Here is a 15,915-nt window from a genome sequence, read left to right as displayed (position 1 = left end):
AAGTCACTCAGTTCTCGCTTATGTTGGTCTTAAAGGTGCCACCGGACTCAGACTTAGTTTTCACATCTGTTGTTAGCTCATTTATTATTTGTATGCTAATCTGCTGCTATCCACAGGTCTTACCAACTGCATTAATCCAATCTTAGCTACACTTATTGCTCAGTTACTTATGCATCTTGACTCTAATTAGCTCTTCCTGGCAACTAATCCCCCCACCCTCTCTCTACCACCTATATGTAATGCTTGAGGAAGCCTGTTTCAATGTATCTGAAGAAGTGGGCATCTACATAATGCTATGTCACTCAGTTCTCACTTATACCCAGAATTAAAGTTTGTTGGTCTTAAAGGTGCCACTGGACTCAAACTTAGTTCTCACATCTGTTTGTTAACTCTTTTATTTGTATGCTAATGTGCTGCTATTCACAGGTTTTACCAACTGCTTTAATCCAATCTTAGCTATAATCACTCAGTTACTTAAGCATCGACTCTAACTAGCCTTTCCTGGCAACTAACAACCCCCCACACACACCTATATTTAAGGCTTGAGGAAGTTTGTTGGTATGTATTTGAAGAAGTGTGCACACACATGAAAGCTTATATCCAAAATTAAACTTTGTAAATTACTTGAGATTGGCTCCTGGTCTTTAATCTGAAAAGAGCTCTTGTGCCCCAGGACATCTGCTGTGCTTAAGAGGTCAACAGCATTCTCCCCAAAGACTATTTTTCCTTCCATGGATGCTGCATCATGGGCCAAATTCCAAACTCTTTGGTGCTGATTCAGTCTGGCTTGAGGCGGTCTCCTTTCCCCACTACATGCTGCTGTAGTCCACGTTCAAATACTCCTCAGATTAGCAAGTCTCTTCTGGACACTGTGCTTGTGTTCTTTTGGTAAACAGCCAGGAAGAGACTGTTCCTATCACAAAACCCTACTAGTTAAACCTAAAAATAACAGATCAGCTGCTCCTTTTAAAGACTATCAAAACAGCAACCCTCCTCTCTTTTTAAATTAAAATATCTTGGACTTCTAGACACAAGCATCCACACATGCTATCAGCCATTCTTCCCAGCCCTTACAAGAAAGACTTTGGGAAACACATCAAAGAAATTGCAGGGCGTCCTACTGGCAATAATAAGACTTTTCAAGGACTAGTATGTTTTTTAGAAAATACTTGATCTGTTACTAAATCACTAAGAAATCCACTGAGGAAATATGACTGTTAACACACTGCATATAATAAATATTTGGTCCAAGAACACAGTAATACAAGTTCTGCAATCTCAGCCTTGGTATTACTCCAGTATCTGGGGAAGACAATCAGAAAATCATAGAACTACTGCATAAAAACATTATCAAGTAAGTAATGGTACTTCACACCTAAAACAGAGACCACGTAAAAGATCAAGATACTGAACATGTAATTTAGGACCAAGAACCCGTTTTAATTCAAACTGTGGTAATGAGTTACGGCCTTCTCACAGCAACACTTATCAATCTAAATGTTTCCATCTGTAAACCGTTTGGATGCTTTATGTCTCACAAGGAACTTGGAGCATTCATTAGTTTGCTTTACTTTCTAAAACCCTACAATATTGAAAATTACTAGCACATTTGTTATGATAACTCGTTATGGGCTTAGTGAGACAATAAAACTGAAGTCACAATAACTTGACATATTGAATGATCAACATTCTCCATTCCTTTCAGGGCATTAATTGCCATCTCATGTATATAAATCTGTTAAGCACTGTGGAACTCAATAAAACTACATCTCCCTCTGCCATTGTCATTTGAGGCTAGATCTGAAAGTTACAGTTGTTTCATTCTGGACAGAACTTTTCTCAGCTTCCGCAGATAGTAACAGATAACCAAGCCAGGATCCTCCAGAGGGGTCTATCCATTACCTTTATTGTACGGCAAATGATTGAAAAAACATCGGCATGTTGCTGGATCCCTCCCACCAGGGTTACCTGCAACACCAGTTGTCACATTATTCTCCCATATTATTTGAAGAGTTTCCATTCCAGGAAGAGACACATAACATAACAACATGACCGCTATTTATATTTAAGAGTTTTTATCATTCTGACAGAGCAATACGAAGCATCTGCTAGACCTTGCAACTGTAGAAGAGGAAAGAAAACCACTATATAGGGTCTAATGCACCAAAATCCTTTAGGTGCCTGAGGAAAAAAAAAAGGAGTGGAAACTTTGAACCATGGGCTCCTGTCTGAAGGATAAAATGTTCAGCATGAATCTTCTTAAGGAATGCACATCAAAATGCAAATGTATTGCTGTAATAACACATGCATCAGTGGCAGATGCTCAGACCCATAAAATCACTGGTTGTTACACGCTGAAGATGGATTACTTGTTGTCTGAGGCAAAATGGAATGCACTAGATGACAATTTGTCCTCAATAAAAATATTTTATATATTCTACTTCCGAATGCAGTCACAAGTCAGACATTTTATTTGGAATTTATTGGATTCGCTTCCATATGTAAATGTGGAAATAAATAGGAGCATTTCTTTCAGTCTGCACTGTGCAGAATGAAAGTCTAGATGAGACATCTGGAAGCCAGACCCTAAGGGCCGCTTTAAATGCTAACTGAAACAACACCTGATGCTAGCCAAGTGGGGCACAGCCAACCACTTCTTCCTTACCTACCACGTATTTCCCCTTATATAGCGCTGAGCAGTTACAGACAAACCCCATACATATTCAGACTTTGATATAACACCCTTTGAACCTCAGCTTTTCTTCCTTTCTTGTTAGCCCCAGTTTCTGGTGCTTTTGGCTAGTAAAACAGGCCATGTATTTCAAATATAATAAAATCTGTAATCTCAGAAGGAATGCTGGAGAGAGGAAAGAGCTGGGGATTCTGCAGGTGGTATGAGGTTGAGATACTCAGGAACAAGGCATGTATATAATAAATATTTGAAATAAATGTGTGTGTAATGTGGAAGTTATTTCGACTTGCATAGGCATACATGGGTTGCAGAATTCAGCTTTCCATGGCACCTAATTTGGAACAGAATTTTGATTTTTTTTTTAACAGTGCAAATTTATGGAGTTATGCCAGTCTAAGCTTAAACTTGAGGAACTCTGCTTCCTTACACATAAAGAGTATAAATGGCCCTGATCTTCTGTTTAGAAATAGCAGCGCAATATTTTGCCAGCACTTAGGAGCCAGAGATATTTCACTAACACATGGGATCAGCTGGAGCCTGCATTAAGGTTTTCTACTCTAAATCAGGATGGGTCTCCTGCTACCTTTAAAATTTATGAATCTAAGGAAATGCACAACACGACCCATTTCCTCTACCTGCACTCCTTCCAAATGAAACTTTCAGCAATCTATCTGCCTACACCTTCTCCTCCATTTTAGCTTTAAGAGACTTTAAATATTTTTTAAAAAACAAAACAAAAAAGCAATGGAGCAAGGAAGAGGTGAAGCTACCAATCTTATCAGAGCAATGGCACACAGAGAGTGATCAAAATCTGGAATTCACTGCCAGAGGATGTAGTGATGGCCACAGGAATAAACAGCTTTAAAAGAGGATTAATTAGATTCAAGGAGGATAGGTCTGTCTATGGCTACTAGTCACAGTGACTGAGGGGAACTTCATTATTCAGAGGCACTAAACCTCTGAATCCCAGAGCCAGGAGACAACATCAGGGGAGGGTGTCAGCCTCTATGCCCTGTTGTTGGCCCTTCCAGAGAAACTGGTGGGCCACTCTGTGAGACAGGATGCTGGACTAGATGGACCACTGGTCTGATCCAGCAAGCCTCTTCTTATGTTCTAAGGCAGGGGTCTCAATCATGTGGCCTGCGGACCAAATCCGGCCAACGCAGGGCTCAAATCCAGCCCCCGAACAACTTCCTTCTCCTGCTTCCTTTCTAGGGCTGCTGCTACAACTGAACTGTAGCTTGCTTATTCCCCAGCTCCCTCAGTGACATCTTGCTTCCTGCTTCCTCTTTCCTGCCTCTTGCCTCCCTCCACCCCACCCCCGCTCACACACAGAGCTCTGTGGCAGCTTCCTGCTTCGTGCGGGAGAGACACAAAGACAAGCCACTCCCTCTCATTCACGCACACACACACACATACACACACACACACACAACTTCTGCTTCCTTCTCTGGGGCTGTTCCTCCTCTTTTGGGGAGGAAAACGGGGAGGAAAGAGAGAGAGAAAACAAAGTTGGAGTCCCAAGGCAGGTTTAAGACCAACAACATTTTATTCCAGGTATAAGCTTCTGTGTGCAAGCACGGTTCTTCTTCTTTGGAGGGAGGGAGGGTGGATAGATTCTTCTGACGAGCACAATGTACATTGAGGAAATTATTTTGGTTTATTCTGAAAAGTTGTATTAAAAAATATTGGATTTCTCTGTTCCTATCTGGATTTACTTTCCTTCAAAAAGATCCTGATTAGGAATTAGAACACTTGGATTGGTCCTTATACCTTGGAGAGTGGAGTGATTTCATATGCCAAATGATAATAGCACACATTGGTAATGAGATAGGAAAACTAGCTCTCAATTCAGTCCAACGCGATGCATTGTTTGGAGTTTCATTATCAATTGCAATTCAGCAGCCTCTCTTTCTAATCTCCCTTTGAAATTCCTTTGTAAGAGCACTGCTACTCTTAGGTCAGCAACTGAATGTTCTGGTTTCTAATGTCAGATTTATGTCCATTTATTCTTTGCATCCTCCTGGACTGAATCCTCCTGGATGGAATTGAGACCTAGGTTTTCTGGCTCATTACCAACGCTGGTATCTCCACACCTACTACCCCTCTGCATATCACACCTAATCCTATCAAGCCTGCTATTGTCATTCACCTGCTATTGCCTTTCAACATCTGAAATCATCTTTATAAAGTTTATATCTCTAGTAACTTGTATTACATTTTATGGCATGCATGGCCTGGCCCAACAAAGTGACACTTATATGTCAGATCCGTCCTTCGTAACAAATGAGTTCGACACCTCTGTTCTAAGGTGAAAGTACCATTCATTCTTCTATATAATCCCACGGCATTTAAAGCAGGGATGGCTAACATTTCTAAACACAACAGCAAGAGCGCAAAATGTACAGATGGCACAGAACACCTTGCTTTTTCCCAGGCCTGCAACATTCCCCATCACCGCAGTTTTTTCATCCTTTCTTAAGCCAACCTTTTTCACCATCCTGTGCCTTCCCCTCTACAGTCCAATCATTAGCCATAGTCAACAATACCCACTGTCAACCAGAATCAGATACCCAGGGTCCCAACAGTTAAAGGTGCTGAAGATGAAACAGCAACTAAAGCTACTACCACATCTATTCTAACCAGCAAAATAGCTGAGAAGGAGGGGAGGCCAAAATTCTGGCCTAAATAAATTACTCAACAGCCATATAAAGGAACCGAATGGGGCTATTACGCTATAATCTGGCCCATCATGATTTAAAGGAAGCTGCCCAGTTACTCGCAGCCTACTCAGGGAGAATGACAACCCAGTTGCTAGGTAGACAGGTAAAAGGTTTTGTAGGCCGATGCTTTTGTTGCACTTATCTGCATAGCAGGCCCATCCTGCACACTCACCCTTTTGTGGAGCATTTCTGGGTCAAAATTAATACTTTAATAATATGATACCTGCCTTGGGTCCTGGGGTGCTCAGGAGAAGGGTGAGGTATAAATATTTTAAATCAAATAAATAAACACATAATTTGTTAAGAATCTTAAAACCAATAAACCCTGTTAAGCCCTGGAGTGGCTTCACAGAGAGAAAAGATACAAATAGGTATCTGCTTAGTATAATAGGTACTGCTTGGTGTAAACATTAACAATATGAGCTTGTCATCTTATATACACAGAAACCATATTATGAAATTAGGATATGGCCCCTTACTGTGTCCCCCATATAAAGTTTGATATTGACAGAGGATGGTCCTAGCAACCAATATCTGTAATGAAGCTCCAGCTTTGCCTCAGGCCATCCAATGACTACTTGCCACTGGACCATGAGAAGAGCAGAACTGCTTTTAAACAATGAGGGTAGAAACCACACTAAAGGAATGAGAGTACACTACACAAATGGCTACTTACGTTTGGTACACCTTTGAGAGCCGGGAGCTTTGCTCCAGCCATGACAGCACTGACCTCCACAGACATTCACCCTGCAGCAACAATGTAAATAAAAAAAAGAAGAAAGAAAGAAAAAGTCCACCACAGTTCCTCACAAAGCAGTGATTCCCCAACCGGATGCAGTGTTCTCTACACCCAACTGCCAGGCATTTTAATAAAGCACTCTTTTTTTCATTGGCATTTTAATAAAGCACTCTTTTTTTTTCATTGGGATGAGGCTGTTGCAAAAGACCTTGTTTCTCACCTCAAAGCAAAGAGGGTGGTGGCAGAGGAATGGGCGGAAAAGGCGGGAAAGAAGTAGAGCAGACTAAAGGACAAGAGACTCAGCAGATGTGTGCTAGTTGTAATGAATGCTAGGAGTTGGCAGGAGAGAAAAGTTTAAAGCCTGAGGGAAGGGAATTATTAACCTTCTAAATAATAGACATTCATTGTTCTCTAAGCACTCCTGCCTCAAGCTGTCAGTAGGAAATGGGTCTTCCCTGGCCTGCCAAGGTGTTTTTTTTAGCTGGGTTTACCTCATTTCCATTGTATGTACCCTGAAGGCACTTCCTTCATGACTATTTTATGTATTCAGAAAATTTATATGCCACCTCTACAGAAATGTGCTTGAGGCAGTTCACAAAGTAAAAACATTGTACTAAAAGAAAAATAACCACCATAAAATTACTAATATTAAAACAAGCCAATTGCCAGCCAATTGTTAGTAAAACAATCCTCAGGTTAGAAGCAGATAGTAAAAAGTTAAAAATGATAGAACCATTCAGTTAAAAACTTTGGTAAAATCAAACATTTTGGCTCGGCACCTAAAGGACAATAAAGTAGGCACCAAGCAAGCTTCAAGTGGAAGGATAACCTAAAGGCAAGGTGCCACCACTGAAAAAGCTCTGTCTTTGGTTGCCATCTATGCCTCACTTTTGTGGCTAGATAGAGCAAAAGGAGACAGTGATTCAGGTATCCTGGCCCAAGTTATTTAGGTCTTTGAAGGTAAGAACAAGTGAAGACTTCTTTGTTTCATTTTGCTTTCCCTTACTGATCCTCCTTCCTGCTTACATTTGAACAGCTTACAGTAGATTTCTAATGTCTTTTTGAGTGTTCACCACCAGGAGGGCCCAAACTGAGGGGAAAGGTAGAATAAAATTTTTATTTAAAAAAATGTTTTTTAATTATAATTATAAGAATAACCACTTTCAGTCTTTAGGAAGCAGCTAAAGATGGTTTGATTCAGGACAGGCTTTATTTTTTTTCTATTTATTGGCAAGGGTAAATTGTGATATTAATTTGTGGGTTTTTATGTATTTAGTGCATTTTTATGGTTTTTGTTCTGTACTGTAAGCCACCTGAGTCCTCGAGGGTAGAAAGGCAGTGTGTGTGTGTGTGTGTGTGTGCGTGTGTGTATTTAAATAAACCACTGGCAGTACTTTGAGTTGTGTCTGGAAACAAATATGCTGATCGTGCACAACTGGTGATCTGATCGCTGTAAAGCATGAAAGAGAGTTCAGATATTCAAAATTAATGAGGAATTTCACATTACCCTTTTTAACCTGTTTTGAAGCCGGTTTTGATCCATCGTGGAGTAAACCGGTATAGGGCTGCCATTTCACACATGGCTTTCCCCTTCCGGTAAAGAGTTGGAGCTGAAGCGGTTTGCCATTTCAGACTGCACTGCTTTTTCCCCACCGTTTTTCGCCCACGTGGGCGATCTCCGGCTTTTTTTTTTAACGTTCACTTTAGAGCGCTATAGTGCTATAACACAACACTCCAGGCATTCCAATGAGGTTGATATAATGCTGTTGCATTATAGTGTTATACCGTTATAGCGCTATAGCACTATAAAGCGAACGTTCCCAAAAAAAAGCTGGAGATCGCCCACGCGGGCAAAAAATGGCAGGAAAAAGCACATCGGAACCGGAGAGGAAACTGAAGACTACCTGGAAGTGGTTGACAGGTAAAATGCTTCAGCCCCATTTCCTAAATGGGACAGTAGGGTTTGTGTGTGAAATTACAAATATATTCCAGTAGGGAACCAGTTCTAAAACGGTTCTGTCTGAAATGACAGACCAGAAACTGTTTGGGAACCGTTCCTCTTCCGGATTATATCGTCTGTCTGAAATTCCTCAATGTCTCTGCTGCTTACATTCTCATCACTATCCCAAAGACTAGGGCCTGATCCCAACCTTATTCAGCTAAACCCCTTAGCTAAAACAGGACTGTTGGGGATTGATGCAGTTCCAGCCGGGGGGAAAGCCACGTGTCGGCGCAATCACACGGAACAATTCCGTCGGCAGCCCATGGTAAACCATTTGCTAGTACATTTGTTGAGATACTTTTTAACTGTGCAGCTTTGGCGGCACGCCACAGGTTGGCCATGGGTGCGCTACATTTGCCAGATGTTGCGGTGTGATCGCACCCTGAAAATCTGCCCAGCATTCGTGGCTCTCCCACGGCAAATTCGGCGTGTGAACGGGGCCAAAGGATAGTAAAGCCAGTTTGGTGTAGTGGTTAAGTGCACAGAATCTAATCTGGGACAACCAGGTTTGATTCCCCACTCCTCCACTTGCACCTGCTGGATGACCTTGGGCAAGCCATAGTTCTGTATGTTGTGGGGAGGGGAAGGAGTTTGTAAGCCGCTCTGAGACTCCTTTGGGTAGTGAAGGGTGGGTATAAATCCAATCTCCTGTTCTTCTAAATTGTCAATATTTAGCTTACTATAGTTTTACCACTGTGAGAAAATACATCTGAACAAAAATGTCATGGGTGATTAGGGAGCCATTCTCATGCTCATTTTTGTTCAACAGTTCTAAACTTTTTTGCTTATAGCCTATTCTCATGTATCTGCAGCAGCCTCAGCAGCTCCACCAAGTTAAGTTTCAACTTTACCCATCTCTAAAAATATCTCATGTGAACACCTGCAGGGTTTATTACCTGCAATTTATTACTGAATTTGAGACTTTGTGAAGATATCATAATCTGAAGACATGAAGTTACATGGGCCTCTAACAAGGCATATTACTACACAGGTAATGCAGAAATATGTCTCAACTAACAGTTGTTTGGTGGTTTGTTTGTTTTTTAAGGTAGGGAAATGGCAGAAACAAGTGCATGAAAATGTCAAACCATAGTATTATTTTAATGCCAAGGCTGTCTTAGAACATATAAGTTGTAATAAAGTGGGCCTCTGACCATGCCCAGAGTGCCTCCATCAGCTCATTAGGCATTAATGGTGAAGAATCTCAGTGCAGAGAATATGAATTTCACACATATTTGAGGCTAATGCTACAACCATCAGTTGTTCAGTGAACACCTTTTAATTGACTAAAAGGTATTTCTTATTAATTGGGCAGTAACCTTTTTAAAACTATGGAATTATGTTTAATACAAGAACTTATAAAAACCATGATGGAAAGCATCAACTTAGAAGAGTCTCTCACACATATAGGGAGATCTTCTAAAATGTGCCTGAATGTGCCTAACATCATCCCTAAACAAGATTAGTAGAATTTCTACATTCAAAACCATTGTTTTGTGCACGTTTAATCAGTTGAACTGAAAGTTTGGTTTTGGTTTCCATTACTCCACAAATATCTCTTTGACTGCTGATTCACCCATTTGAGTGTATTGCTGATTTTACTGTTTGATCTATATTACACACATTTTCTCATGATCAGTCAAATACCACAACAATCATTTCAAGAGATATGTCACTCTTTTGTGGTACTTTTACCCAGCATAGGTACAAAAAGAAGCCTCCTTTCTGCATTGACTATTACCTCTTCAGGAATTACAATCAACCCAGAACGGCCTCACATTGTGCTAATCTTTGTGCACCCTTTCACAGAACTATAACTCTGGAACAAATCTGAAGGTAAATCAAGATTTTGAAGAGTTCCCCCACCACCACCCCTTGCCAGGTCCTACTTCAATAAATTCAAACCCACCAGAACAACGGGGCAGCCTGAGAACTTTGCAAGCCACTTTAAGCACCCTAGCACCAATCCAAGACCGCCAAGGCCGTCCCGCTTCCCGTCCCGCTCCCTCCCTCTCAGCCAGGTATAGACTGCAAGCACGCCAGGCAGATGGATTTGTCCCTAGACTATCCTCAGTGCTCCCTATCCCCTTCAATGGAGCAAGATACTAGCACAAAACTTCTACCCGAGCCGACTGGCTTTTTTTATTCTTCTAACTACAGCGGGCGCACACTCTAAAAAGTAGAGAGGCTCTATGAGAAACCCTGGGCATTGCATTCCTTTAAATTCCCTTTCCTGATTCGGCCACCACGATGCAGGACCAAAGCCATTTGGAGCTCCCTCGACTGGAGAATGCTATGTGGCCACGCGGGGAAGGGCTGGCATCACCTTACCCCTGCAGCTGCTGCAGATGGGGTTTGGGGTGAACCTGCCCACTGACGGTGCTGCTGTTGCTCTCGCGCGGCTGGAGCTTGAAGCGCGAGCCGGGTTTGCCCACTTTGCTGAACGAGTGGCTGGCAGGCTTGTGCTGGAGCTGTACGGTGGGGCCCAAGCGGAGCTGCATGCTCGGGCTGCTCGTTTTGCTCATCCTGCGAGTTCGCTCCAAGGTGCTGCCGCCGCCGCCTCGGGTGCTGTAACGGGTGTTCAGCTCCACATTGAACGTGGTGCGCGGCTGCTGCCCTCCGCTCTGCAAGCGGCTGCTGGTGGTGCCCGACTGATTGGGGCGCAGCACGTAGGTGATCGTCCTCAGCCTTCCTTTCTCTGGGACCCCGAACGCTGGGGCCAAAAATATGCACGCACACAGAAGAAACCCCCACTTGATCCAAGCCATTTCCAAAGCCGACAGGATCCTTACAGCCAGACAAACTCCACAAACCCTCGATGCAAACAAAAGGGGGAAACAGTTCCTGGTTTTGCAAAGTGTTGGTGTAATTCCTTTTGCTTTACGCGGCTTCCTGGAATGCTGCTCCTTCTTTTCTAGGCAAAAAAGTGCATTAGATCCTCTTTTGTCATCCGCCGCCTTCCAGAGTTCCCTTCCACCATGTGAGGCGAGTTCAGCAAAAAAAGTTGTTGCGCTGAGGAGCAAAACACTGTTAGAGCAGAGGAAGCTAAGGGGGGAATCTCAACCCCAACCAGCAGCTAAGAGAGGTGCCGAGGAGGTGGGGGGAAGATATTTACGCTGCCCGAGATGCTACTGGCCTACAAGCATGTGTTAGGAATAACTTTTTAAACCAGTTCAGGCTGAAAAAGTCTATTAAAAAAAGTTTCTACGGGTGTGTGGCTTCTCTTGAGTGTCAGGTCTGCACAGCCAATCGTAAGCAGGCATGACGTCAAGGAGCCGGTCCTAATTGGGAAAAGTATAGCGTGGGGTTGGACCGTCCCCACCGCAATCCAGTTTCAAATAGAGAATTGTTGTAGGTTTTCGGAGGCGGTCGCTTCTGATCTCATGACAAAAAGGCTAAAAACTTCAGTGGAACTGCTGAAGGGTCTTTTCAGTATTTGCCTTTTAAAACCTGTAGGAAGATCGAAAGTTGTTTGCCTCGCCTGTAATACCATGGTAGAAAATGAATATTAATGGTTTATTTAAAAATAGCCTGTTAAAGTGCTTCAGGTAGGGCTGCCAACTCTGGGTTTGAAAATACCTGGACATCTGAGGCCATCCAGTCTACTTTCCAAAATCACCCATTCTCTCCAGAAGAAGTAGGAAAAGTATTTTAAATAAACAAATAATAAATGAGCAATTGATGTAGTCTGGAGATGAGTTGTAATTCCAGGAGATCTCCATCCCCTACCTGGAGGTTGGCAACCCTAGCTTGTGCACTGTTGCCAAGGATGGTAGCATAGCTCACATTATTATTTGCATCCCGTTACAAGTGGAAACTAACAGCCCAGTCCTAGCCAGAGTTACACCTGAAGCCCCCTGTCTTCAAGTGAGTTAGAAGGATGCAACTCTGCTTAAGATGGTGGCGGGGCAGGCCACCACCCATGACTTGGCAGTCAGCTGTGAAAGTGTTAGCATTTAGACATTGCATACAAAATTAATCAGTATAGCAAAAGGCTGTAACATCCACTGCCTGACCCCAACATCCATTTTCAAACTAAAGTTTGTATTCTAAATTAACCTGATCACAACTGTAGCCCAACACAGTAAGTACACTGTACTCCTTACAAGAACATCTTCCTTGTTCTGCTGCCTAGGGGTGGCACATTTTGGAAAATGTCAGCGTGGGGGGAAAAATCCTGTCAGGGCTTCTCCCCAAGTATCCTGGGAAACATAATGTCACAAGGATGCTCAGAATTCTGTGTTAGAGACCTCTAGTCCCACTCATAACTCTACAGTTCCTAAAGAGAAGGAATGGTGATTAAGCCAGTGTAAATTTACTTTTTATTGTATGCACATGTGCGTGTGGGAAGTGCCTCAAGTAGCAGAGGTAGTTTGCCATTGCCTTCCACTTCTTTGGTGCCTTTGGTGACCCTACTTAGCTTCCGTGATCTGACAACAGGCTATACCATGCTGCCTTCCATCCTATGGTATGCACAAATGCTTGAAAAATTGTCTACCGCAGTGTGAATGACCATCCCCTTAGACTGCAATCCTGAGAAAATGTGAATGTACCAGCCAATAAAATCTATGTTACTTATGTACAGACATGTATATGATTGTTCTATACATCCTCAGTAGAACTTGCAACATAACTCTTTGCATGTTTATTCAAAAGTAAACCTAATTTTCATATGTACTTATTCCCTTTTATGTAGAATAATAGACTTACTCTCAGAATCAAGATATAAACATGAATGACATTCTGATCATGTAGTGCATTTATTGGAAAGAGTAATGAGGAAGTGCAAGGTCCTTCTAAACTTACTTACATGCCTAAATTAGGTCAGGAAGCAGGGCCAATTAGCCTTCATCTGGCCCCATAACCCAACCCAATACAGGCCACTGTAGCATGTTAACCTCCTTACATAAAGAATCACTGCTCAACTGATTAGTCATTTTATTGCACTTATTATTGTTACTTCGTCTTTTTTGAACATATGGAGTCTTCCTTCATGGGCCCTGTTGACCCTGCCCTCTCTGTTCTCTTCAGCTGTAATCTATTGGCTCTAGACCAATGATAAGAATTCATATTGGCAGCTGAAACCATAAACATTCTTTAAAAAGTTGGGGCTGAATGTTATTTTGTCATCCAAAGGAGCCTCAGTTTATAACAAATAGAGACAGCTTGAGAACTTTTAATCTAAACTTGTTTCATTTTTCCCTGCACAGGGTTTTTCTAGGGATAGTGAAAACTGATAATCAACAGCAGCAGAATGTCTCCCCAATAGCACCAACATTCCTGCAAAGAGCCAGCAGCCTGAACAAGATCAATATGTTTCCAAGGACTTTGTTGATAGAGAAGAGTTCTGGAGTTGCTCTATTTAAAACATCTATTTATATTTGAGCAACGTTTTAAATAGATGAGCAGTAGAAGGCACTTAAGTGCCATATCCTTATTTTTGTCAGCAGTCCCTGTCAGTTTGCAAGGCTTCCATTTTGCATAGATAATAGAGTAACTGTAGTCTGGTAAATCTTTGGAGCAGCAGAAAGCCATATGTACTGCCCTAAAAGCTAGCTCTTGTGAGGCCAGACTCCAGCAAACCTTAAACCAAGATGGAAATTCAGGAGCTGCAAGTTTCCTGTGGATTGTATTTGAATAAGTCTTTAAAACCTTTGCCTAGTTTATATTACTTTTTGTGGCCAGGGAGGTGGTGGAATCAGTGGTTGCTGTTATAGGTTGATGAGTAGAAGAGACAAAACACCACTCTTTGGAAGATGGCAGCAGAGGCAAGATGAATATATCTTACTCAGCACCATGTAGCAGTTCCTGCCAGAGAAACACCCCTTTGAGCTCTGCCATCTAATTCCACTGAAATAGTAAACCTGCCTCCAAGTTGTAAATGCAGGGTGATACAGCTGAAGGCTCCTTCATACCCCCCCCCCGACAGCAGTGAATCATATAAACCCTCATTTGCTGTGGCACCAATTAGACACAAGTTTTCCATCTGTATTTATTTATTAAAATATTTATGTCCCCTACAAGGGGATCCAGGCAGCTCCATCAGTCAAAAAAACGATATCTAAAATAAATAATCCATCAAGGGGAATAAAACCCCACAAACAAAATAATCTTATACCTTTTCATAAGCCCATTGTCACAGCGAGGAAGAATAATGTAGCATTACAAACAAGTGCTCTTATCACATTTAAAAAGTTGTTGAATATGTGACATAAGCCCTCGCTTCCTTGCTGCCTTACTTGGAAGTATGTGCCATTGAACTAGGACATTTTCTGGCAGAATTCTCATGCCTTTAACAGCTAGGTAACATTCAGAAATTCTCCAGGCATGTTTTTTTCCAATGCCAGCTTGGATGTATGCTACAAATCCAGCCCAACTGAATTTTTTGTCATACTAGGAATCTTTGTTGTTAGGTTCAAATGTTATGACATCTGGTAATCTGTTTACTGATTTACTGGAAAAGTTGTTTTTTAAAAAATATATATCATACTTGTAATCCCAGGGGAAAAGGACTATAAAGGAAAATAAAATAATTACAATAATAATTTGCCTTTTAAAAAAAAATTATTGCATTTTTATTAAAACTACGAACTATAACAGAAATAAGGGAGGGGACTACATTTAAGGGGATAAAGGGAAAGATACCCACTACTGACTAAAACCCAAGAGAGGAGATCTTCTAACCAGCTTGAATACACATCTAGTCTTAATCATATTAATCTCATTACAAACTGGGTCACATAGTCTGTTAACTTTTCCCACATCTTAAATTTAACTGATATCAGGAAAAACCCCAAAGCATCTCAATTCAAAATTTTTCAAAGGCACTATTCAGAGTCCTTCAGCCTTCACTTCTTCTTGTACAGTCTCTTCCGCAATTTATAAGGACTTTTAGGAGCTGCTTCCCCTTTCTCAGAGAGTCCTCTCCGGAAGAACCCAAATCCAGCTCGCCACTGGACTTGCTGTCCCCTTCTTTTTCTTTCTCCTCGGGCCCTCCCAGCTGGACTCTTAAGAATTCTCTCGCTTTCAGAACAGAGTCAATCTTTTCTTTTTTATCCTTAATTTTGAAGGTGAGGCCTTCTGGAATTAGCCATCTATATCCAATTGAATTTGTTTGAAGAAAAAGAACAAGGTCTTTATATTTCTTTCTCCGCTGTCTTATTTCAAATGGAATATCCTTCAGTACTCTGATAACACTCTCCCCAGCTCTCAGGGGTGCTCCAGATACTGCTTTCAGGATTGCATCCCTTACATGCCTCTTTGAGAATCTTACGACAATTTCCCCAGGCAGATTATTTTTCTTTATGTATCCTGAATATGACCTATAGGCCACATCCATTTCGCTTAGCAAAAATTCCGCCTTCATCTCTGTCACTGGGGCCAGTATTTCACTCATCACTTCCTTCAGATTCTCTCCCTTAGTCTCTGGTATGTTCTGAAAGTGAAGGATCATATTAGCCTTTTCCATTTGTAATTGTAGCAACTGCTCTTCTGTAGAAACTTGCTTCTTTTCCAGTTTTTGTACTTTCGTCTTCACCTTTTGGGTAGTGGCGTCCACTTCTTTCACCTTCTCATCTGTTTGATTTATCATTTTCAAAGTCTCGCTTATCTGATTTTGTTGAGTGGTAATACACTGGGTCATTGATGTCATCTGCTCTTTGAGATTATTCATTTGGTCCAGCAGGTGGCGCATGGAGTCTGCCAAAGTCTTTGCTAGCTCGTTGACTCCTTCCGGTTTTGGGCTCTCAGTTACTTTCGA

The 15,915-nt window shown here is 41.8% G+C and overlaps 1 protein-coding gene across 1 annotated transcript in view; it reads right to left on the bottom strand.

Annotated features, from left to right (window-relative positions):
• The window catches only part of LTBP1 (latent transforming growth factor beta binding protein 1), a 145,409-nt gene extending 134,306 nt beyond the window's left edge, over window positions 1–11,103 (bottom strand). Inside the window, exons 1-2 of the mRNA XM_015428172.1 lie at window positions 10,488–11,103; window positions 6,092–6,162 (exon numbers count right to left, since the gene is read on the bottom strand). Coding sequence (XP_015283658.1) covers window positions 6,092–6,162; window positions 10,488–10,924 — 508 coding nt within the window. The 5' untranslated portion in view covers window positions 10,925–11,103. The remainder of the gene's footprint in view (window positions 1–6,091; window positions 6,163–10,487) is intronic.
• Between the last annotated feature and the right edge of the window lie 4,812 nt (window positions 11,104–15,915).

The sequence above is a fragment of the Gekko japonicus genome, unplaced genomic scaffold, assembly GCF_001447785.1.
Source record: "Gekko japonicus isolate JY-2015 unplaced genomic scaffold, Gekko_japonicus_V1.1 scaffold1694, whole genome shotgun sequence".
Lineage (NCBI taxonomy): Eukaryota > Metazoa > Chordata > Lepidosauria > Squamata > Gekkonidae > Gekko > Gekko japonicus.
Note: the sequence above shows the minus strand (reverse complement) of the source record. Positions and strands in the feature narration are given on the sequence as shown.